Raw genomic sequence first — 24,676 nt, 5'->3', positions numbered from 1 at the left:
GTTTAATTTGAATTCAGGTCGGGTCAAATCGGATTCGGGTTGAGTTCAAGTCGGATCAAATCGATGTTGGGTTAAGTTAAGATCGGGTCAAGTTCAAATTCGGGTTGAGTTCTGTTTGGTTACAGATCGGGTTTGAATCTTAAATTTCTAGGAACAAATCGGATTGGTTACGGTTGGAAATGGATAATTTTATTTGGGTCGGTTCTGTTTTGACACCTCTAATGGCACTCGTAATACTACCTCCGTATTTTTTTTAAGTGTTACAGTTTGACCGGCATATAGTTTTAGGCAATTTAATTGAGTTAAATAAAATAAGAGGTAAGTGGGGTAGTTGGAGTATTTAAAAATTGTAAAAGAAAGATAGTGAGGTTAATAGTTTAATGAAATTTAATGAATGTGAGAGAAAGTATATAATAATAAAGTAATAGTGGGTTTGGGTGGGGACCATGAGAGCAGAGAGATATAATATTTTAATATACTTTTTTACCAAAAAAATGAAGTGTAACACTTAATAAACTGACCTGATTTGATAAGTGTAACATTTATTAAAACACGAATGGAATAAAAAGAGGACATCACGTAAATGTGTAATACTTTGGTGCTTCCGCCTGCGTTGATGCTTAAAAAATAAAAAAAGTGTCCACCTCTTCAGTCTTTACCACTGAAAAATAATGATATCCTGATCAGATTTAGGCCCTACGTTAATGGACCACGTAACATTAAAAAAAAGTAAATAAAAAAAAATAATTAAAAAACACTTACAAATATAGAAAAGAAATAGCGGACGTCGATGAAGCGAAGTTGTCAAATTGCTTATCTCCACTCTAAAAACTACTCACGTCCTACTCCACTACCAAACAAAACCTCGCATATCACAACACACCCATTTTTGGAGGCCACTAGTTTACATTCTCGTCCTGCTTGATAAATATTGCATCTAAAAACCATGTTATTACATGTAAACCAATAATTATTATCCAATAAAAATTTTACAGTAGTCATTTAAAATTATCCAATCAACAATAATTGTGAATACGTAATTAATACTCGTATTAGAAAAATGTGATTTAGATAAACAAATATCGCTTATATTTTATGGTAGTTTATAATGTTAGCCACCATTTACAAATCACAATCCTAACCCCGTAACTCATCGACTGCAGAGGGTTTCTTCTTTCCGCCGCCCTTTAACCCCTCTTCTGTCGTTGTTTTACGCCGCAGGCTCATCTATGGCTTCCTCTCTCTGTTTCTTGCCCTTCTTGCTATTTGCTTTATCCTCTGCTTCTGCTTCTACTTCTACTACTGCTGATTTATTACATGGTAAATTTATCATCTTGTCTTATTATATGGTCTTCATTATTTGATCTACGTTTAGGTGTATTCAAATGTATGGAATGGATGTGTTATTTTTAATATACTTCGGTAATATCAATCAAAGGACGTATATATATTTGCGTTTGCTTGTTATCAGTGATGGGTTTTATTAACAATCATATAAAAGTATAATCTAATGACGCTGATGATTGTTCTTTTATATAAACGTCTATTATTATCTTAAATGATGTATTCGAGATTTGATTTTACAACCCCGCAAGACTTTATCTAACTAAGCTTGTTGATCATCCACACACTCACATTTATTTGAATTAATCTTATTGTATTAGGAAACGGATATAAAGTAAAAAAGTTTATGGTTGATAGATTGAATAATGATCTACTACAGTTCAAGGTTTAAAGAATGCAGATGGGTATTTTGAACTCGACCGAGGTTTTTTTTATGAAGGAAAAATAACTGTAATGATGCTTCAAAAGCAACTTTTATGGCTGGTTTTAAATAATTTAGTGATTTTGGTTTTGCGAGTTTGTGGTTGTTTAAGTATGACAGTCTTTCTGGTGCACTTTCGATTTAGGAGGTGAAGAAATTGAAGCAGTGGGGCATGATTTATACCGGGAATATTTGAGGGATGAAGCGGCCTCAAGATTAAATGAGCTGGGGAAGGTATAAATATTTAAACTTAACTGTCATGATCAATCGATTAAGGTATTATTTGACCTATGAATTTGTGCTATATCATGAAATAAAACCAGATTTTGGAAATTCTTGAGTTTTGGTGCGATTTTTATATGATTTGTTAAACAGTTTGATTGACTCTTTTGTCAACGCTAACTTGGTTTATTGTCTTGCATCATCATAGCTGTATGTTTCATGTATATATTTTATAATATGAATTATGTAATGGAGTTGATTCACATAGACCATATCAAACTATTCCCTTGAAAACGATTTGTACTTTTATATAGAACATTGATTGATACGAAGGAATAATACATCATACATATTTATGTTAGTTAATCAAGATAAGCCATAATATCAATTATATCATCTTTTGCATTTACCAATTGATTTCTATCATATCAAATATAATGTGTTGTCGATGCACCAGTTAGAACAAAGGCTAATGCAGCTGAAGAAGTTGATCAAGATATTAGAATATACAGTCTTTTGTACCTGTAAAAATTTTCTTAATTTGATTTACAGTCATATCACATGATAGGTTGAGTACATTAGTATTTGAGAAATGAGCTTAAATATTAAATTTATGTGGCAGGTTAGTGATGTGAATGGCTATCTTGAGAGGACTTTCTTGAGCCCTGCCTCTGTGAGGGCTGCAAATGTTATCAGTCAATGGATGGAAGATGCGGGTTTGAGAACGTGAGGCATCTTCTTGTGCTTGTTAATGTATTTTCTTTTTGAAGGTTATGCTTCAATAAACTTCTGCTTGCAGGTGGGTAGACATTATGGGTAATGTGCATGGTCGGGTAGATGGGATGAATGCAAGTGCTCCTGCTCTGCTGATGGGATCTCATTTGGTAAGATTAAATCGGTTCTCTTAACCTCTCATGCATTTTTTTTTTGGGTAGTTTACTAATAGAGTTTTGTCTGGATCTTGCCTCAATGAAGGATACTGTAGTCGATGCTGGAAAGTTTGATGGTGCGCTAGGTATTGTATCTGCAATATCAGCCCTGAAGGTTTTGAAGGTGACCGAGAAGCTAGAAAACTTGAAGAACCCAGTTGAGGTATTTGAAAGTACTTTTTTCCTTTTCTCTCCCTGCTTCTTGCTAATTAAAAAAAATAATTTATTATAATAATAACAGCTTGAAGCCAGTAGAACTACATTTGTTGATGAGTATTTTTCCATGTTATTGCCCATACATGTCCTCCACGTGTCCGAGTATGAGATTGTGATAGCATATGCTCATAGCCGCATCACAAAAGCTTGAGGCTTAGTTGGTTTAATTATTTGACTAATTGCCTCTGTTCCTTCTTGCTCTCTTAAATCCTGATAGGAACTGAAGTAGATTTATACATAGATAATCAACTTTCATTCATGGCCTGAGAATCAGTGCATGTGTCTAGACTAAAGTAATAGCTTGCACAGTTGCATCCATCAACTAGAGTGTTACACAATACAACTGCACACTACTGTTATTCTTGAGATCTATAGGACATATATTCCATTACAATTTTAAAATTGCTTTTGCACTAGGCAAAAATACATTGGAGTTGTTATTGTACCAAGTTGTTTGATCACCTAAAGTTGCTGAATATTCAACACGCTCAATTTTTGCCTTTGTACATAGCTGAGAGAAATAGACCTCTCCTCTCTTACAGGTCCCAAATATATCCCTGTCATACACTAATAGCCGACTTACAAAACCTCGTTTGTGTCCCTCCAAGGTGCTTAGTCTGGCACAAATTCACTATTCCTCAATGACAGCCCTAATGGTGGGAATGGAAAAATAGAGCCCAAAGTTTGATTCATTTATTACTCAGGTTTTGTGGATATATGTATGTCCAAGTATTAGGGAATTTGATCAGGCTCTTGGCATGCAAGGATTTTATTCCTTCTGTCTTTTATAGTGGATTTAAAACTTGAAACAATTCTTGTTTGTTTTTTTACTGCAAGATCCCTTGTGCGTCGCCTAAAGTAATTGCTGTTCATAATGTTTAGGTGATTGCCTTTAGTGATGAAGAAGGTGTGAGATTCCAGTCAACCTTCCTGGGGAGTGCTGCCATAGCAGGCATCTTACCAGCTTCCACATTGAACATATCAGACAAGAGGTTTGAATTTACCACCTTTCTGTTTATCCTAATTATATATAATTTCTTATAATTTGTTCCCCCTTGCACAATGATCAGTGGGATAACTTTACAAGAGGTCCTTAACAAAAATGCTGTTGGGGTAACAGAGGACAAATTTATCCAGCTCAAGTATCAGCCAGAGTCTGTATTAGGTTATGTTGAGGTATATGAGCTGTAAACTCCAAAAAGTACATGCTTTAATGTTTTTTCTAACATGAGCTTTTAGGTCATTTGACAGCCTTTGACGTGTTTTGGGCATAAATCTTGCAGGTTCACATTGAACAGGGACCAGTTTTAGAATCAGCCGGTATTCCTCTTGGGGTAGTCAAAGGCATAGCTGGGCAGACACGGTTAAAGGTAAACGTCCCTTTCTGCTTGCTTTCAGCTGCATACTCTTTCTAATCCATGTAAATAAAAGAAATGTAAACTGTCCGCAACCACACCAAAGACTTTTCGTTAAAATATCTTACAGGATAACTAGTACCAAAGTTGTCACATGAACCAGATGGGCCTCAGCTCCTGTGTCCTGGCCATTGGCCAACCTGGCATTCCTCCGGACAACTTTTGAGGGAAAAGGTGGAACATTCATCTCTATTCTTTTAAGTAGCTATGCTTCGAAGTCAGATTGGCTCAAGCTAAGTGATAGACACATACAGGCAAATGAAAGCTAATTGATAATTTTTCTTTGGAATTGTAAATTAAAATGGATGGACAAAAATTAGTATTTTATGTTTCATCGATTGCAAATACACTTCTGGGAATGGTGTCAAATGGCAATGTTGACAAGGTAGGCCCTCTGTGTTTCAAGGTTGGTTGATGAAGATATAGTGTGTATTTTGTTTACATATCAAGCTTGATAATCATCTTCTCCAAACTGATAGTTAATGATCTAAGAATGAAGAATTAGAGACCTAGCATGGGCTCTTCTTTGAGCTTTGACACATCTAGTTAACAATGAGGTAATGATCATGTCTTATCATTGGCTCATTGCCCACATGTTTTGTGGTGTGAATGCGCACCAGACGCTGGATGTGATGCATGTGACGTTCATGAGAAGCACACGCCACCTTGAAGTGCATTTGGTGTATTTTCCTTTAGGCACACCAGGACTATGATAGATTTCGTGTGCAACGTGTAACACTTGGTGTAAATAAATCATCTTATTTATGATGCAGTTGTATCACCCTCTTCCTGTATTCTATTATTTTAAATTTCATTATTTTGTCTTCATGATTTCCATCCTTCTTAGGTGACTAAGGCTCTATTCTCCTCAGCTTAGTTTTTTGCTGAAAAAAAAAAACATTAACTTGTTTTTGCTTAACTTTTGTTTTAGTTTTCTTATATAATGAACTCACATAATATTTTTAGGCTTAACTTGTTTTATTTTATTATTTATTTTTAATTCTAAATGTGTTTAAATTAGTTTAGAACTGAGCCTATATAACTGCCAGTCCTGGAAATCATAATGGCTAAACAACTAGAATATATCTCTAGGATCTTGCTTAAAAGTAAAGTAGTGACGCTTTACCTAGATTATCTCACATGAAGTTCACTGCAGGTAACAGTCTCAGGTTCACAAGGACATGCAGGAACTGTCCCCATGTCTATGCGGCGTGATCCTATGGCAGCCGCTGCTGAATTGATTGTATTACTTGAAAGCCTTTGTAAACAACCTCAAAATTTTTTGTCCTATGATGATGATTGCAGTACAGTTGAATCTCTTTTTGGTTCACTTGTTTGTACCGTAGGAGAAATATCATTGTGGCCAAGTGCCAGTAATGTTATCCCAGGACAGGCAGGATCTTTACCTTATGCTTTTGGTTAACTTAGTAGGTCTTCAAATTAATTATTGGACCAAATGCTAAGGCATGTTTGATTTCCCTTTTTGCAGGTGACATTTACTGTAGATTTACGTGCTATGGATGATGCTGGCCGTGAGGCTGTATTGTATGAATTATCAGCTAGAATGTACAATATTTGTGATAAACGATCAGTTTCGTGTGTAATTGAACGCAAGGTACTTTTGTTCATTATTTTTAATTTAATTTTTTTTTTTCAAGTCACTTCTTCTTTTTGCTGATTATAATTTAAAATGCTTGTTTGATATTTTCAGCATGATGCCAATGCTGTTAAATGCGACAGTGAATTGAGTTTGCAGCTCCAGTCGGCTGCCCTCACTGCATTCAGAAAAATGGCAGGTAATATTGATGTTGATGTGCCCAAATTAATGAGTGGGGCAGGGCATGATGCCATGGCCATGGCTCATCTAACTAAGGTCAGTTTTTGCACCCCTTATGTTATATATGTTGATTATTCAGAAGTAATATAATATACAACTCTAATGGAGATTGTTCAAACAGATGGGCATGCTCTTTGTTCGTTGTCGTGGAGGTATCAGTCATTCACCTGCAGAACATGTATTGGATGATGATGTTTGGGCTGCTGGTTTGGCAGTCTTAGCATTTTTAGAGAATCATGTGTAGGATTCATGGCTATGTTTCAAACAGCACATCAAATGTACATAATGTACCTGTCTGTTGTACATATATAGACAGTAGCAGTTCATTCATATTGGTTACAATGCCTATTAAGCACTTCTGTTTGTTGTACCCTCTTGATCTGTTAAAAATGTAATAATAAATGTCATTTTTATTTGTAAATGGCTTCAGTAGTTTAGTGCAAAATTTTGTCTTGTTTTATTTCATTTATATATATTTCTGAATATTTTAAATTTTGTAATTAATAAAATGACGAAATTTTCATGTTTGGAATGTGGTTATTAATGCAATTTAATTATCTAAAGGTTTCAAAAAAATTAATGCAATCTAAAGACATTTCATTTGATACTCTTTTATCTTCTTTATTAGTGTATAATGTACATTTGCGAGCGTGCCAATTAAAATTGAGAAGAACAAACAATTAGAAGTGGGTAACAAAAATTTAAAAATAAACTCGAAACAATAAATTTTTTCATTTATCAAGAAAATACAAGTGCACATTGATAATTTGTTTACCAGATGACAAAACAATAAGTAAATGAATAATTTTTTTTTTTAAAATTAAAATTGAGCCCCACGGTTTATATAATTACAAGAGTTACGTTACATTTTTGTTTATTTATGTACGGTTTCACCACTAGATGAACGAATTTTCATTTAGCAAGATGAAATTCCCTCTTATTTCCTTACAATATTAAAAAAAAAAAAAAAAAAATAGCAAAAAAAGGAAAATTCTCTCTCTCTCTCTCTCGTCTTCATCTTCTTCTTCTTTTTTTTAATGGAATAAGGAGGCTTAGTTTCATTAGGTAATAATAGTCATTCGAGGGTTCTTAGGACTGTCCATTAGGTCTTTTCGGTCACGGAGCCGGAAAAACCGGTATTGGGATCTTTACAAAAAGCTTGCCAGAACCGGTGCTACACTAAAGCATGGGCTTTTTCTTTCTCAATTGACTTTTAATTACATGCTGGGAATCTCTTTTCGGAGATAATGGAAAGATTTCCTCCGGAAGAGGCTTTCCTGCCGATTGTCCTCAGAATGGGGTACTAGAGGAGGGCAAGACATGATCGCAACTTAAGATTCAAGTATCGGGTTTGGCTAGCTTCTTCCCTACCTTTTAGCGTTCCGGGCAATACTGAAAACCAAAATAAAAAAGAAAGAAGAGAACAGGCGATGATCCACTTGATGTTAGGCGGGGAGAAAGCAACTCCATACCTTGCCTTCTCTTCGGCTCCTCGGCTGTTCTTTCGCTTCATCGGTTAGGAGTGACTATCGCTCCAAAACTTGAGAATCTGACATCGGAAATCGATCAGTGTTGTACTTACTAGAGTGAGTGAGACCGAGGCGGACTCACAAACATAGCTACCAGGTGTGCACCCTGAGAGAAGGGGAGTAACCTAACCAGTTATTTTGAATCGAAACCTTAGAATAAGTGGTAGCTAGCCAAAGTGAACCAAGTTACCCAAACAAGAAATCCAAGAACACCTATACTGATCATGGCAGTTGTTCACTAGAACATCGATGTGAGGGAAAAGAAAATCATTTTTCCTCGGCCTTCAAACATGATGCTCTAGTTGCTGTTGCTTTTAGCTGGATTGCCTTGCTTTGCTCTACAGCTAGTGGAGTCACTTACAATCATTCACTAGGAGATCTAAAATTTCAATACAAGAATTAAACACCCCTAAACTAATGACATCGCTTCTGAACTGCTATTTGATAATATTAGATATCTTTGCATCGTTGTTGACGGGTCGGAGCTCCATTGATATATAGTCGCAAAAGTGATAAGACTTGATTGGTTATCAAGATTTGCAAATTTGTAAGACGAATCTTCTAAATATGCATCCCTATATCAATAGACCCGCAATTCCACAAGTTTGCAAGACGAATAATCTTCCAAATTTATATCCATGTACACACTAAAAATAAACAAACAAACATTATTAAACCCTACATGGAGGGACAAACTAAACCTACATGGAGGGACAGACTATAATCACCATATTGTTGGTGATGATTATTGGCTAAAAACATTAAATTAAAGAAGAATTTGGGGCTTACCATCGATAAAAATCGATGGCAGCCCCTAAGTTTTACTATGGTGGTTAGGTTTGAAGATATCGAACAGAGATATTTTAGGATTTTTTTGAAGAGAAGTTCAAAATTAACTAATATATTTAGGGCTTGTTCACATTTACTGAATTGAGCTGACTGATTAGAGTTGAGCTGAACTGAACTGAATATAGCTGAAATGAATATTTTATGAGAGAAAGAAATTAGGAGCTGAACTGAACTGAACTGATTAGAGCTGAAATGAACTGAACTGAACTGATTAGAGCTGAACCGAACTGAACTGAAATTAAGCTGACGAGAACAGGCCCTTAGTCTTTCAAGTCACTTAAAGAGATTCTCTTTGGTGAACGAATTTCATTTTCCAAGATGACAAACTGAAACTCCCTCTAATAGCAAAAAAAAAAAAGAGAAATTCTCTTTGATAATATCGAAGTTTTTATATTTCTCTATGGTGAATTGTAAAAAATCAATTATTTTTTGTAATATTGTATTATTGATTACCAATGATAAATTATTATTTTTAAATTAAAGTCATTAACCATGGACATAGCTGACAGCTCTAACAATGGCAAAAAATTAATAAGAAGATGATAATTAATAGTGATAAGATGAGAGTTACAATAACTCGAATGATAATGTCACTTTCGAGAGGCCACTCTCTCCCAATAACATACCACTCAATATTCAACATATCCTCTTTCCTCCTAATGAGGCCTATTTGTAGAAAAATTTCTCCTAACAAACCTCTAGCTTATTCCCCAAGTGCCCTCCCCTAAATATTAATTCCTTGCATTACCCGCCGCCTAACCTTTCACCTTTGTCCTCAAGGTGGATAGTAGTCGACACTTGATTCTTGGCACTAGCAGCAACGATGATGATCTATGTTACCCTTGCTTAGCTTGCCATAAGGCTACTCATTAGTGAGGTTTTATTTAATCTTAAATTGTTGAGCTATGATAAAATAATTTTGTAATGGTATCAGGAACCGATGGGAGAGTTGGAGACATAATAGATTGATTTGTGGCCTAGAGGTTGAATATGGTTATGGACAATAGTCATGAACTGAGTGGAGTGCTTAGTATTGGAGTTGGAATTTTGTAGGCTAGGTTAGGGCTAGTAAATGGGCTATGAGCCTATGAGAAAGGGTGCTGGGTTGAGTTGTTAAAAGAGTGGGAGGATACTGAAGATTGAAATTTAGGGGCTGAAAAATGGGCCTATAGTCACTAAGCCCAACGTTTGACTTTCATTTTTAAATGAATAATAAGGATTAAAATAAGTGGGCATTGCCTCTAACATCACCTCACCAATTTTAATCTAATTTGATTGTTAAACTCTTTTAAATCTCCTTTTTGAGTTGTATGTGTCCCCATAGTGTACCATCTTGGTCATCTTTTTTGTCTTTTACTGTATTGCCCTTACTAGTATCTTCTTCTACAATTGTCTTCTTTCCCAAGTTAGCAGAATCCTTCCATACCCAACATTTTTTGGAAATCATTTCAGCAATTCCACACTACACCACCACAAAATCACTACCATCAGCACATTTACTCGGGCCACCACCGGATCCACTTCCTCCGGCACCACCACGCTTGAACATTCGTCTTAGCAATTTTCCTGCGAGACAATTCCCATCACTCGATCAATCGTCGGTGACACCTCTTTGACCACTACCTTTCCGGCCTCCAAATCTTCTTCCGGTCTTACGAGTCCTCCACCTACTGCAGAAGTTACTAACGACGGAGCAAAGGTACCCGTCTAATCTCGAAATTTTTAATTTCTCCTCCACCTTCTTTTCCTCTTCTGATACCATTCCTCCCTCACCACATGACAAATTAGTGGTGGTTGACTACTGCTTAGCACTTACTTGATGTTCTTCCTCCTTGAGACCTTCTTGAATTAGACCTAAATCTAATTTTGAACCGAAAAAATGTATTATCAACTATATTCTCTATGTTCTTTCACATTCTCTATGTAATTTAGTCTATTTGCACGTTCTCACTGGTCATCGACGCTTAATTTACGGCAAGGTCATTGGGGACCGTTCCGCTCTGATACCATTTGCTAAGAACTGACATAGGTGACAACTTTAACAATGATTGAATATTAATTAGAAGATGAATAAGATGAGAATAAATCAATGATAATTCCACTTTCGACAAGTGGATTCTCTCCTAATATGAGCTTTCAAGAGGCTCACTCTCTCCCAATAACATACCACTCAATGTTCAACATATTCTTTTTCCTCCTAATGATGCCTATTTATAGAAAAATCCCTCCGAACAAGCCTCTAGCTTATTCCTCACGTTACTAATTAATTTACTAGTGATAGACCACTACCAAGTATGGGCTCGTTGGGCCCATACAAGGGGCAAAAATGTAATTTCACGTATTATTTACCCATGTTGTAAAGATGTAGTGTCTCTCCTCTCAATAACAATATACAAATTAAGAATAACAGTATACAAACCAAGAATAACAGTACGCAAACCAATAATAACAGTATATAAATTAATAATAACTGAGCACCGACAAACAAGTACTGTCGTCAATTTTGACCGAACTCAACTATTTCTAGCATAGAACTCACCGATTCTAATGGCTAGAGCCATAAGTTTGTGTCTCTCATTTTGGGTTATGTGTTTTTGGGTGAATTCCGATGATTTTTAACGGAGGTAGTTGTGTGTTTTTGGATTTCGACCAAGGTTATAGCTGGTGGGGTGGGTTTCTTGCTATAGGAGGTGAAGGTGTGGTGGGCAGAGGTTTGGCCATCAATGGGAGCTATCTATGGATGTGGGAAAAGGGTTTAAGGGAGGAAGAAGATGAAGAGGAAAGGGAAAAACAAGGGAAAAGCAAAATAAAATAAAAAATTATATTGTGGTATTGGGTAGTATTACCCATATCTAGTAGTCGTTAATACTTTCTTGTAGGTGGGGAGTGAGTTGGTGGAGAGGGGTGGATTATTTTTATATATTTGTTCTTTAAAAAAAAACTGTTAAAAAATATGTAAATTATTTATATATATATTTTTAATAGTAAAAAAATAAAAATAATGTAAGGGAATTTTTTAAAAAAACGTTAACCGTAACTATAATACAAAATTAATGTCACCATTTGATTAATGTATCTAATTAGAGTTTATCAAAGATAATAAGAATTTTTACAATTTATCAACGAAAAAATTATAAAATATGGTGTGACCAAAGAGAATTTCCCGGGAAAAAAAAAACGAAGTAGAAAATAATAAATATAGTTTCATGCTTGGGGAAAAAAAAAAGAAGTAGAAAATAATAAATATAGTTTCATGCTCCTCATAATTGTTGTGCCATTGCTCTACATGTCTTGTTTTACAATGAAAAGACCAACTTACCAAACAATCTAGGCATCTAGCTGAGCACAACTAAGCTACACAAGTTACGAGCCAGGTCGAGCTATGACCAAAGCTGAGCTACAAATTAACGAGTTTAGCGAGTAACGAGGCGAGCATGAGCATGAGCCACAAATTTTGATCACGAGTCAAGCACCCCTCGTGATCGACTCACTCGATTAGCACCCCTATACAAAACAATTAACTTTCTTATTTTTTGAGTTTTTGTCAGTAATTTTTTTTTTCCCTTAAAAATTGTAATTAGAAGTGGATCATATATTGAAGTGAGTGGGAATATATTTAGTTACAGTTGTTAATCTTGTTATTAATAGTGAGACAAATTATAAATAAAATTTTAAAGTCTTTTCCTTTCATTGAACTGTTACAGGATTGACTGTAAAAAGAAAGTTATGCACCTAAATCGTGACGAAGGGAGTCAGATGGTGTTAGCATTATACATAAGACTATCCCAGCTCACACCGTCACACGGATGCCTATTCCATACAATGAGACAGTGGCATATTTTCACCAACCACTAAAGAAAATCATTAACATAGACTACATAGTATACAGGATGTGTTACAACAGTTCCCCTATACACGAGGAATGTAGGGCAGCTAATTTTTTCCCCCATTAAATCGTTAAAAATCATATCTCACATGTACAAAACTTGAAGGAAACCAAAGGTCACCCACAAATTCAAAGTTCGAGCCCTATTCTACAGTTATCTCAAGTATACTTGTCAATCTGGGTTTTTTATACATCCTAAGAAGCAAAGAAGAACAAACAACACTTACAGAAGAGAGAGCCATGCAAGCACCAGCCACCCAAGGGGGCAAGCTTAACTTTATCGAGGGATAAAAAACTCCTGCAGCAATGGGTATAGCAATTACGTTGTAAGCCATGGCAAAGATATAATTCAGACGGATACGTGAGAATGTCTTCTTTGAAAGATCTATGGCTGTTATTACATCTTCCAGATTACTTCTCATCAAGACATAATCGGCAGCCTCAATGGCCACATCAGTTCCGGCACCAATTGCCATACCAACATCAGCAGCAGCAAGAGCAGGTGAGTCATTGATGCCGTCACCTACCATTGCCACCACACTTCCATTACTTTGAAACGAACGAACTACTTCTGCTTTCCCAGCTGGCATCACTTCAGCCCTCACGTCATGTATGCCCACCTGCCAGTCAGGTGATTTCCTTGTCATCTTTATTTAGTTCAAAATTCAGAACAAAAGTGAAGCACTAGGGCAATGTCACAACTTTAGAGAAGATATAATGGACACGATCGCTTTTGCAAAAGCCATTATTTTGCCAATATAGTGTTAAATATGTGTCATCCATGCTTTTAAGGAACTCCAGAAAATAAATGGTTTTGCTTTCAAGGACACAATTACTTTTGAAAAAGCATTATTGCCACAATAATTAAGTCACTATCTGCAACATATGATTGGATTCTTCCATAAGCCAAAATAGCAATTTCAATATATTTGTTCTCTTCACCTTGTTCTTTTAACTAATTCTTGTTAAAATTAGACCCCCAGATCAGTTTGGTTCTTGATCAAAAAACCTTAAATAAGGTGAAGAGAACATAAGCCCAAATCTACTACCTAGAACATTTTCAATAACAAAATAACATTTATTGTGGAAGACATAAAAAATGCAGAGGAAATAAAAATAAACTTGGGGCAACAAGATCAGTAAATACCTCCTTGGCAACAGCTTGAGCTGTTCGCCAGTTATCCCCAGTGACCATGACAGGTCTAATGCCCATTTTGCAAAGGCCCTCAATGACAACAGCAGCTTCTCTTTTCAGAGGATCAGCTACTCCTAGAGCTCCGGTTAGTACATGATCACAGGCAACAAGTACTCCTGTCTGTGCACCTTCCTCGAGCTCCACCAAAAATTTTTCAATGTGTTTAGGAATTGCCATCCCATTTTCAGTAAGCAGCTTCCTGTTTCCGATCTGTCATTGAAATGTATCATTAAGCAGTCGTTAAGACAAATAACACTATATCCTTCTATTTGACATATGTGGCAACACTCAAAAGTCTGGAACTCACCAGAACATGTTTTCCATCAACAGAACATTGGACTCCTCTTCCAGGCACAGCAATGAAATCTGAAACTTCTAAAAGCCATCCAGAATTCTTGTCATTCTTCTGAGAGTCCTTGGTTTCAGAAGGCTCAAAGAAATGAAAATGCCGAGCATATTCAACCACTGCTTTTGCCAAAGGATGCTCACTACTAGCCTACAACATTAATTAGTATGAGATCAACATACAAAGAGATTCGATTCAATAGGATATTGAAAATTTGACAGCAACACCTAAAATCTAAAATGCTAATTCAAGATTTTACACCATACCACTATACAAAGCACTAAAGTCATACTGGAAACCATCAGATAGAAATATAATTCAACATTTTCAGTGGAAATAGGAGACAATTCACCTCAGCAGAAGCCACCAATCTAAGAAATTCTCCTCTATCCATGCCAGTGAAAACTTTAGCAGTTGTCACTGTGGCTTTTCCCTGCGTAAGAGTCCCCGTTTTATCAAAGATGACATAATTGACCTTTTGAGCCCTTTCCAATGCATCTCCCCCTTTAATAAGCACACCATGTTTTGCACCAACCCCAGTTGCGACCATGACAGCGGTAGGTGTAGCCAAACCCAAAGCGCATGGACATGCAATTACAACAACTGATATTGCAAACATCAAGGAAAATACAAAATAATTGCCATTCTCTGGCAACCAGCTTTGAGGATAAGATCTAGTCACTCCACCAATGTACCTAGAATGATTAGTGCAGAAAATGCATTAGACTTAAAACTCAGAATGTATCATTATGAACTAATTGCACAAAAAGCCAAATACCAGCAGTGACTTACCAGCCCAGTAGTGTAAACAATGCCATAACAACCACAGTAGGAACAAATACACTTGCAACCTACAGTAAAAGCATGTCAGTCTGAGATATTCATGAGGATGGAGTTGAATATATACAGAAATCAAAGCAACTTTATAGCTAATTCCACATAAATCCTAATTACTGACTACAAAAGTAGGGTTTAAAAATAAATGGTAAAACCTTTCAGAAGATAAATTAACAGGTCCTACTTCTGTGAAACACATAGTATTCACAAGAGCCACATTGATTCACTAATTAACAGCTGAATATTTATGCCATCTTAGATCCTTTACTCCCATATATCCCATAAAAAGATTATAAAATCTCACCGAGCCCTCTTCCTCATTCCAAAAGGTTGCTTTCTTCCTCGAAAAGCACCCGGGGAAAAAAATACAGTATGGAAATAAAAAGGATAGATAAACTCTAAGCATTCAGAAACCATCAATTCTTTCCATCTTGGAAAGGCTAGTATGATGAATTGCTTAGCATCACCAAGGTGAAGATTATATGTACTATTGAAAAAACCAACACAGCTGTTTTCCAATTATGAGTTTATGACAATAAATGTATCAATTATCCCAACTCCCAACCACTTACCAAGCAATGACATACATATTAAGAAGGATTTAAACGAACTGTCATTAAATTGTAACATTATATCACTTATTCCAGCTCAATACTTACAAAGTCAGCAAATTTCTGTATTGGAGCTTTGGACATTTGTGCAGCTTCAACCAGATTTATTATCTGACTCAAAAATGTGTCAGATCCCACTTTGGTTGCCTGAATATGAAGAACCCCATGCAAATTCATTGTGCCCCCAATTACATGTGCTTCGACCTCTTTCAAGACAGGGACAGATTCACCAGTGACCATACTTTCATTGACATAACTTGAACCCCACAACACTACACCATCTACTGGAACCTTAGTACCAGGGAGAACTTTTAATGGATCACCAGGTTGAATCAACAAAGCATCAATTTCGCGCTCTCCTAAACATTTCCCACCTATAGAATAAAATCAAACCAATTCAACAATGTAACATTACTCAAATCAACAATTTTGGCCTTGTAAATAATAATTCATCTGGCTTTTTTAATTGCAATGCTGGGGCTTCCACACTTTTCAATTCACATTTTGTACAACTAATATCTTTAATTATACTTTAATCATAAAAATTCAATGTATTGAGACAAATCTAACAAAATCCCATATGACTATATTTTTCCTAACATACATCACGAAATAAGGTCAAAGGAGTTTGTGCGAGAAGTATAAAATGTCATATGTTGCAGCAAAAAAGAATGAAGTATAATCAAACTAATTTATAAGTGACCCTTAGTAAGCAAACCTTTGTCTTTCACAAGTAACAATGCTGTAGCAGGTGCAAGTTCAACAAGTTTCTTGATAGCATCTGATGTTTTCCCCTTTGCTAGAGACTCCAAATATTTGCCCAAGAGAACAAATGTTATTAGCATGGCACTTGTCTCAAAGTATGTTGGAGACCAGAAACCAGTAGCAGCCCCATAAAGAAGAGCACAGACAGAATAAAAGTAGGAAGCTGAAGTTCCCAATGCAACTAATACATCCATGTTTGTAGCTCCACGCCTTAACGCTTTAGCAGCTGCTACATAGAAACGCTTTCCAATGACAAACTGAACAAGACTCACCAATGCCCACGTCAGCCAATCCCTCATCAGGAAAGGTCCACAACGCCACAAGAGAAAAGGATACAACACCGGTACATGGGGGCAGACACGAATAAGAAACACAGGAACCTGTGATTTTGATGAAACAAAGTTGAATGCATTAGTTTCCAATATCAAAGAAGCAACAAATGGTCACTGGAATTTCTTTTAACATAGAACTGGAGGGAATACATGCTGTTTAATTTGAATTCAAGAGGTTAATTTTTAGCGTATCTTCCCTTCTAAACTTCACCAATACATACATTAGGAAAAATCATAAGAGTTTAGCAAATATCGTAGCCGGTTATTCAGATATACTCCATTTCCAAAAGTTCTTCTCGCTTTCCATTGAGCTGTTTCAAAAAATTCAACTCACTTCTACTATACTCCATTTTGCTAAAAACCCTCTTTACTATCTTACCCCTCCTACCCCACACAATTTACACCTTTTAATATTCTCTCTTCACCCACTTTCTTTCTTACACCCACCCACCTTTAAACCCCATCTCTCTTACTTTATCCATATTTTTCTTGCATCCACTCACCTTTTAAAAGCATTCCTAGAAACAAGAGTCAACAGTAAGTGAGTCAAGTTATTGAGAACAGAGGGAATAAATTTTAAAGCATGCTTCCAATTGTCTAATTTACAATCACAAAACTCTATTCTATTTGATAAAATACGCAGTGACCTGCAAGATACAAGGAAAGCATAGTTGGAGGTCTACAAATATTTTTTTTTTTTTTTTTTTTTTTTTTTTTTTTTTTTTTTTTTTTTTTTTTTTTTTTGTGTGTAAAAAAAAAAAGCAGAAACTTGATAATGGCTCAATATTTGAAGTAAGCTAGAACACATGGTCCACAGCATTTATATGCTCCAGACGAAAAAAGTTAGAATGTGAAGCTTAAACATCTCTCAATCACAGCTACAAGGAGCTGAAATTTGGGTAAATTAAGTCCAATAAGGATAGATAACGTCAACTAAGCAGCCTTTCTTATTCTACCTACATGCATATTCTTCAAATGAATAGTTGCATATAACTTTCCCAATCCAATGCTCCTACTTAATAGAAATCTATTGCAGGTTGCAAACAATAATTAAAACAAGGAGATAGTGCTAAACAACTAGAAAGTGCAAACCACTAGATTACCAGAACATGATGTAAGTTGTTGGTCATGTTGAAGAATTGTTTAAAAATATGCGTGTAAATAGATATTAAAGAGAGTAAATTTGCCAGAAGCCATTGAGCCTTAGTGGAAACATATAACAATCAAGTAGCAGAATAATTGATACTTACACTAAGATAGACACTGGATGTAAAAAGCTGGAACATTTTTGATGATTCTTCCAAATCTTTAGAGGTCATTCTGGCATAAGGGTTCTTCACACTCAATTTAAATCGGCCACCACTAGCCTCTTCAATGGCATCAACCAAGGACCGAGAACCAATGACTTCAGAATCAAAGCAAACTTCCAGCTCTCTTGAATTCCTTTCGAAACGAAACTGTAGTACTCCTTTTATATGACAAAGCACCCCTTCCAGAGACTGTGCATCCAGGTCCCCAAAAATCCCTGCAACCTCAAGAATTATTTTGCCCTGCTCACTGCTCTGTACAAGTGAAGCTTCAAATCCAGCATCTTCGATGGCATTCACAATGCCATCCTTGCTGACTACAGATGGATCATACTCAACTTCTCCTAACGAAGTTGTTAAGGAAACCACAGCTCTGGTAACCCCAGGGAGCTCCCTCAAAATACTTTCAACTGAGTTAACACATGCTGCACAAGTCATGCCGCCGATACTGAACTGCCCCAACAAAGTTTTATTTGAAATCGTCCGAGAAGAATTTGGTTCAGGCAAAATTTCTGCCTCAAATCCTGCATCTTCGATAGCAGATTTAATATCCGCATCCTGCAAGGCAACCAGGTAATAAAAGTTAGCGTAGCACAAATTGGGGCCAATAAATCACAGTAGAATACAATACTATATTGTATGACTAAAGCAACATAAGATATACCTTCAAACCAGCTACTTTCTATTTTATTTTGTTATGGTTGGTGATGATTGTACCCACCTTAGAAAAAGCAGTAAAAGGCATACATTAAGTGGACCAATGCAGCACCAACTTCAACAAAAGCTTTACACTAAAATATGCAGTCATGATGAAGACATATAAAAAGTTGCTAATTAAATATCCACCTAGCAGAAGAATGCAAAGGACAAGATTAAAAAATAAGTCACCGTGACAATTATTAGGATAGAAATAATTATTTATGAAAACACATCAGTGCAAAAAGAAGCCAAATTAACCCTGGACCTAATGAACTTGAGATGAAAAAAAGACAACAATTTCGCTTTGCCAGACGGTAAATTGGTGACAAACGCACCCGAGGTCATGAACCCATTTATTTGAAAACTTAGAAGACCCCTCTCAAGCTACTCGAAGGAGCACGTGTGCAAGTTCCAGGATTTGATCCCTTCGCCGTGATAAAGACATAATAATCAGAAACAATAAATAAACTATGATATCAAGGTTTACATGAAAGGACATCTCTCATACAATAATCACACAGAATGGCTTTCACCAGCTAGAAGAAATTTATCTTGGATAGATAAGCACCGATATAACCATGCTGAAGGGCAGAAAAAAGGACTGATACGCATCAAAGCTAAAACCAATCAACTTTCCAACAGTGATGCATTTTGTTCTATCCCCTCCAAAGTCAAACATTTCAGCCAAGCAGTTTTCAAAACTCCGTTACATTACGCCAACACAGATGAATATGAACTCAATTTCCACCAAACAAACATGGCATCCCAGTTGCTTATAGAGAATCTTGCAGCTATCTTGAGGATTCCACATTGAGTTTTCATTTTGGGAAAGGATTCTTGACCGTAAAACGAGTTCATCCTGGTTGGGAAGTTGGTTTGATTGTGTAGCTCTAGCGCTCTACTATACATAAAATAAACGTTCCCAGAAAAGGTTAACAACCATGATTGAAACCAATCTCAACACAGTTCATGATCGACGGGATTGGAATGGACAGTTGGTCACTTTAAGAAGGCAGTGGAGTCCTGCATTCAACACACAAACTCACACATCACTCGAACTACTGTCCCCTAAAATTTTTATTTTGCCATGTACACACCGCGCTCTAACCCTTTGTCACCGATGTACAACCTAATTTTACGATTAGATTCGAGAAATCAATAAAAGTTACACAGAACAGCAAATTAATACAGCTTCAAGTTGAAATATCATAAGAAATGCAACACCCTAGTCATTACTTACTTCTAATCATAAAATCCAGAATCTAACAACTCCAGAAATAGAAATATTATGATCAATGATCAACAATACACCTTGCTCCGCAAATACAACATTTAGTTAATATTACCAGTAACACTATCTAAACTCGAAATCAATATCTTATAATATATGTAGCATTCAGCATCAATTCGCAATCCCACTCAACCCTACACTAACCACCAAACTTCGATTTACCCCTAAAGTAACAAGTTAAATAGTTGTGTTCATAATTGTAAGGAAAGTTCAAGTAAAAACATGATCCAAAATCCAATATAAAAGCTGAATTAAATCCAACATCAATCAATCAATAAAGTAAATTAATAACACAAACCTTGATCAAATCAGGATTAAAAACAACATCGGCTTTATTCTGTAACAAAGCAACGGAAGCATGGAAGACGCCATTAACGGCAAGAAGAGCTGACTCAACAGAATTAGAACAAGCAGCACAGGTCATACCACCAACACTAACTTGAATTCTACGCGAATTACGAATTCCATCCTCCAACGATGCGCCGGAAGCTTCATAATGGTCAAGTAGGCGCACATCTTCGAGGTCTACAGCGTCGGAAACATCGGAGCCTCGGGTCGACGTTAGCTGAAGGTCTTTCATGTTGTTGAACGCCATAATAATAGAAGCATGAGCCAAACACAGGAAATTGAAAATGGTGTTTTTTTTTTTTTTTTTTGGGAAGAGGTTTAATTAATAATTGAGGGGGGAAGAAAAGAGGAGGAAAAAGAAGGATTTAAGGAGGTAAAAGTAGGAGAAGGAGGTTGAAGGTTGATGGAGCAGGTGGGAGAAGAGAGAGAGAGAGAGAAAATATTGACAAATGTGGGAGAGTTGGCGTTGTTGAAATCTGACTAGATGGTCCATTGTACTTGTACTACCATGTTTGGTATTTTTGTACTGCAAAAAAATGAAATAAGGCGTGTTGAAAAGGTTTGTGAGTACTATAGAGATGATATATATAACTAACTAAATTAGGCCCCATATGTTTGGGATTAGTTTGAGGTCACCAAACTCATACCCAAGATTAGTATGTTACTTCTAATGCACTTATATGTTGATTTTTGCATTATATGTAGCCGATGTAGGTAAGATGAACTCTATCGGATTTAAAACTTTTATATGTCAACCCGGTTGAGCTTGCGGACTAGACATATTGAAGGTTGAAAAAAGGTACTCCTTCCGTTTTTGTTTGTTTTTTTTTTTTTTTTTTTTTTTTTTTTTTTTTTTTTTGTATCACTTGATGATGCAGAAAGTTTTAAGAGAGTAATAAAATATTTTGATTGGGTGAATAAATTATTATAGTAAAAGGTAAGATAGTGACCATGAAAGAGTAAAAGAAGATAGATAATTTTATTATTTAAGTGGGGACCATAGAAGAGAGAGAAATGATAAAATAATTTGAGTGGGGTTTAAAGTAAGAAAGAGAATTGATAAAATAAAGTATAAAGTTACCAAATATAGAAGTGATGCATTTAAAAAAAACACCCATAAAAGGAAAGTGATGCAAATAAAAAAAAAATAAAAAAACGGATGGAGTAAGAAAAATTCCTACTTTCAAAGTATCCCTAGTGCGTATTGAACCCCAACCTCAAAGTTAGAAAGCTCAAGACTTCTCGTTTAAGCTTTGCTTGGAAGTAATGTATTTATATATGCACCTCATCGACTTTATTATTTAAGTGGGGACTATGGAAGAGAGAGAAATTGTCACGAAATGATTTTCCATAGTTTGTATTAGAGTATGAGCAGAGTATATATACAAGAGATTAGGGCACAATAACTAGGCCCGTTAGCTATATACTATACACAATAATAGGCCCTAATCCCCCCCCCCTCAAGTTGGAGCATGCAAATCACAAATGCCCAACTTGCCAAGTACATGAATTGACTTTTACTCAAAGCCTTGGTGAATATATCTGCTAATTGGTCTGTTGTCTTCACATAAGATGGACTAATGATACCGTCCTGAATCGCATCACGAAGATGATAGCAATCCACCTCAATGTTCTTAGTACGCTCATGGAAAACCGGGTTCTGCGAATATACAAAGCAAATTGATTATCACAAAACAAACTCATTGCATGGGGATGCGAGACACCCAAACCCAAAAGAAGAGCCTTTAACCATTTCAACTCATCAGTAGTTTTAGACATTGAGTGGAATTTGGCCTCTGAAGAAGACTTGTCCACAATGTCCTGCTTCTTAGTCTTCCAAGATATAGGAGAAGCACCAAGAAACACCAACCAGCCGGTGATAGATCGTCGCGACAAGGGACAACCTGCCCAATCCGAATCACACCAACCTGTAATACGTAAATCACAATATGAACTCAAAAGGATTCCCTAACCTGGACATCCTTTCAAGTATCGCACTGTACTAAGAGTAGCCTCCCAATGATCCTGTCCCGGGTGTTGTATAAATTGAGATAAAATATGCACCGTATAAGCTAGATCAAGTCTAGTAAAAGACAAATAAATCAAACGACCCACAAGCCGCGATACATTTCTGGATCAGAAAGAAAAGAGGACTCAGATTTTGCCAAATTATGATTTTGCTCAATAGGAGTACTTGTCGGACGTGCCCCTAGCAAACCGGACTCTGCAATGATTTCAAGTGTATATTTCCGTTGACATAAAAATATGCCTTCCGGACTCCGTGCAACCTCAATGCCAAGAAAATACTTCAACACACCCAAATCTTTCATATGAAAACAGTCACTCAAATTTGATTTGAATTTTGAAATTGCAGAAGAATCATTACCGGATACAACCAAGTCATCAACATACACCAGAACACTCAGTTGAACAGACCCAAATTGTAGAGTAAAAAGAGAGTAATCAGAGAACGATTGTAGAAATCCATACCTTTTCAGAGATGAGGCCAATTTAGAGAACCAACAACGAGGTGCTTGCCGAAGACCATACAACGACTTCAGAAGACGACACACCATACCAGGTTGAGTGCCATGAAAACCAGGGGAAGTTTCATACAAACCTCCTCATCGAGATCACCATGAAGGAATGCATTTTGGACATCCATCTAATGTAATTCCCAATTCTTTGCAGCAGCCACAGCAAGAAAGGCACGAACAGTTACCATTTTAGCAACAGGATCAAAAGTCTCGTTATAATCGATATCCTCAACTTGATGATTACCAAAAATAACGAGACGTGCCTTCAATCACTCTAGTGTGCCGTCAGAATTAAGCTTGACCTTGTAAACCCATTTACACCCAAGAGCTTTCTTTTCCGAAGGTAATTTTCCATCACCCATGTGCCATTATTTTCCAATGCATCAATTTCTTTTTACATTGCCTCTTTCCATCCCTCATCTTGCATTGCCTCCTTGAAATTACGAGGCTTAACCATCGTATAAGTAGCTGCAATAAACACACGGTGTCACACAGAAAATTTATCACAATTCACAAAATCTGCTAAAGGATAAGGAGTACCTGAGGAGCTCGGAGTAGATGAACACGGAGAGATAGATGGACTCGGTAGAGAGATATCATGTGCAACATAATCACGGTGCCAACCCGGAGGATGTCGGGGACGTTGACCAAGTTCCAAAACAGAAGTAGAAGCCGAAGAATGGTTCTGAACCCGAAACCGTGGCAGCGGCAGACGACACCGCAAGAGGGTTGCGATCAGCACTAAATGTCATAGGGGGGATGCGGTCCAGACTGCTGACACTATCAGCAATAGCAGCAGACGCCCCTGGGCTGGCTGCAGGCACCACGGGGCTGCTGCTATGTTGGGCAGTAGTGGCAGCAGGCACTCCGGGGCTACTGTTATGGGAAGCAGTGGCAGCAGGCACCCCGGGGCTGTTGTGATGGGCAGCAGAGGTAGCAGTCACCGTAGGGCTGCTGTTATGTGTAGCAGTGGCATTACCCGTGTCAGGGCTGCTATGAGCAGTGATGGCCGGAGGTTCGTGAGCAATGGAGTCTTCATCGACCTCCAAAACATGTTCCAAATCGTCTAAAAAATCATGATCAAGCACCACATTTTCTGGCGACGCACCCTTGGTTCCCACATTATCATTAATCGAGTCACTATTAGGCACAAAGGGAAATTCATTCTCATAGAATTTGACATCACGTGAGACAAATATTTCACCGGTTTCAAAATTATACATCTTCCAACCCTTCTTACCATGAGGATAACCCACAAACACACATTTCCGACTCCGAGGAGCAAAGTTGTCACCCTTAGCCTTTTTGTTATGAGCAAAGCAAAGACACCCAAAGACACGCAATGCATCAAAATCAGGTTGTTTGCCAAAGAGCATTTCTTATGGAGTTTTCTTATCAAGTAAAAGAGAAGGGGTGTGATTAATAACATAAACCGCCCCAAGAACACATTCTCCCCACAAATCAATCGGCAAGTTGCCTTGAAACATCAATGCTCTACTGACATTTAATATATGTTGGTGTTTACACTCAACCTGACCATTTTGTTGAGGGGTACCAACACAAGAACTTTGAAAGAGAATGTCATGTTCATCAAAATAGGGAAGCATGTGTTTAAATCCGGTGCCATTATCACTTCGGACACACTTAACAGTAACATCAAATTGATTTTTAATCATAGCAAAGATTGAGCAGAAGGAGGAATAAACTTCAGTTTTATTATTCAGCAGATAAACCCAAACACCTCTTGAAAAATCATCCAC

General features: G+C 36.7%; 3 protein-coding genes across 4 annotated transcripts; 1 reads left to right on the top strand and 2 right to left on the bottom strand.

Annotated features, from left to right (window-relative positions):
* The first annotated feature begins 1,115 nt into the window (after nucleotides 1-1,115).
* On the top strand, nucleotides 1,116-6,805 carry LOC145616634 (allantoate deiminase 2-like). Its single transcript, XM_081671390.1, has 12 exons — nucleotides 1,116-1,320; nucleotides 1,911-1,999; nucleotides 2,610-2,713; nucleotides 2,787-2,871; nucleotides 2,963-3,079; nucleotides 4,015-4,124; nucleotides 4,203-4,308; nucleotides 4,416-4,502; nucleotides 5,704-5,940; nucleotides 6,037-6,162; nucleotides 6,259-6,420; nucleotides 6,506-6,805. Exons 1-12 carry the CDS (start codon nucleotides 1,230-1,232, stop codon nucleotides 6,626-6,628), a joined length of 1,437 nt encoding a protein of 478 aa, XP_081527516.1. The 5' UTR covers nucleotides 1,116-1,229; the 3' UTR covers nucleotides 6,629-6,805.
* A 5,780-nt stretch (nucleotides 6,806-12,585) lies between these two features.
* Nucleotides 12,586-20,867, bottom strand: LOC145618576 (copper-transporting ATPase RAN1-like). Of its 2 annotated transcripts, XM_081673350.1 has the most exons (10): nucleotides 20,330-20,468; nucleotides 18,706-18,762; nucleotides 17,985-18,599; nucleotides 16,356-16,782; nucleotides 15,686-16,011; nucleotides 14,982-15,040; nucleotides 14,542-14,884; nucleotides 14,151-14,339; nucleotides 13,796-14,053; nucleotides 12,586-13,268 (listed from the first exon to the last, which is right to left on the bottom strand). In XM_081673350.1, the coding sequence occupies exons 3-10, from the start codon at nucleotides 18,477-18,479 to the stop codon at nucleotides 12,792-12,794; spliced, it is 2,574 nt and encodes an 857-aa protein (XP_081529476.1). In that variant the 5' UTR covers nucleotides 18,480-18,599; nucleotides 18,706-18,762; nucleotides 20,330-20,468; the 3' UTR covers nucleotides 12,586-12,791. The 2 variants fall into 2 exon arrangements, with proteins under 2 accessions (XP_081529476.1, XP_081529475.1); XM_081673349.1 differs by lacking the exon at nucleotides 18,706-18,762 and having other exon boundaries at nucleotides 20,330-20,867.
* Nucleotides 20,868-23,044: 2,177 nt separating this feature from the next.
* Nucleotides 23,045-24,292, bottom strand: LOC145616918 (uncharacterized). The gene is made up of 3 exons (XM_081671636.1): nucleotides 23,578-24,292; nucleotides 23,320-23,384; nucleotides 23,045-23,179 (listed from the first exon to the last, which is right to left on the bottom strand). The coding sequence occupies exons 1-3, from the start codon at nucleotides 24,290-24,292 to the stop codon at nucleotides 23,045-23,047; spliced, it is 915 nt and encodes a 304-aa protein (XP_081527762.1).
* Between the last annotated feature and the right edge of the window lie 384 nt (nucleotides 24,293-24,676).

The sequence above is a fragment of the Chenopodium album genome, chromosome 26 (genome assembly GCF_948465745.1).
Source record: "Chenopodium album chromosome 26, dcCheAlbu1.1, whole genome shotgun sequence".
In the NCBI taxonomy this organism is placed as follows: Eukaryota; Viridiplantae; Streptophyta; class Magnoliopsida; order Caryophyllales; family Amaranthaceae; genus Chenopodium; species Chenopodium album.
Note: the sequence above shows the minus strand (reverse complement) of the source record. Positions and strands in the feature narration are given on the sequence as shown.

Coding starts and splice junctions, on each gene's coding strand:
- LOC145616634 (XM_081671390.1), top strand. CDS start 1,230: ATGGCTTCCTCTCTCTGTTTCTTGCCCTTCTTGCTATTTGCTTTATCC. Junction 4,309..4,415: donor CTGTATTAGGTTATGTTGAG/GTATATGAGCTG, acceptor TAAATCTTGCAG/GTTCACATTGAACAGGGACC. Junction 4,503..5,703: donor CTGGGCAGACACGGTTAAAG/GTAAACGTCCCT, acceptor AGTTCACTGCAG/GTAACAGTCTCAGGTTCACA.
- LOC145618576 (XM_081673349.1), bottom strand. CDS start 20,626: ATGGCGTTCAACAACATGAAAGACCTTCAGCTAACGTCGACCCGAGGC. Junction 16,012..16,355: donor GTTACTTGTGAAAGACAAAG/GTTTGCTTACTA, acceptor TTTATTCTATAG/GTGGGAAATGTTTAGGAGAG. Junction 14,054..14,150: donor TTGATGGAAAACATGTTCTG/GTGAGTTCCAGA, acceptor TTTCAATGACAG/ATCGGAAACAGGAAGCTGCT.
- LOC145616918 (XM_081671636.1), bottom strand. CDS start 24,292: ATGCTCTTTGGCAAACAACCTGATTTTGATGCATTGCGTGTCTTTGGG. Junction 23,385..23,577: donor ATTCTTCGGCTTCTACTTCT/GTTTTGGAACTT, acceptor TGTTTATTGCAG/CTACTTATACGATGGTTAAG. Junction 23,180..23,319: donor AAGATGAGGGATGGAAAGAG/GCAATGTAAAAA, acceptor GAGTGATTGAAG/GCACGTCTCGTTATTTTTGG.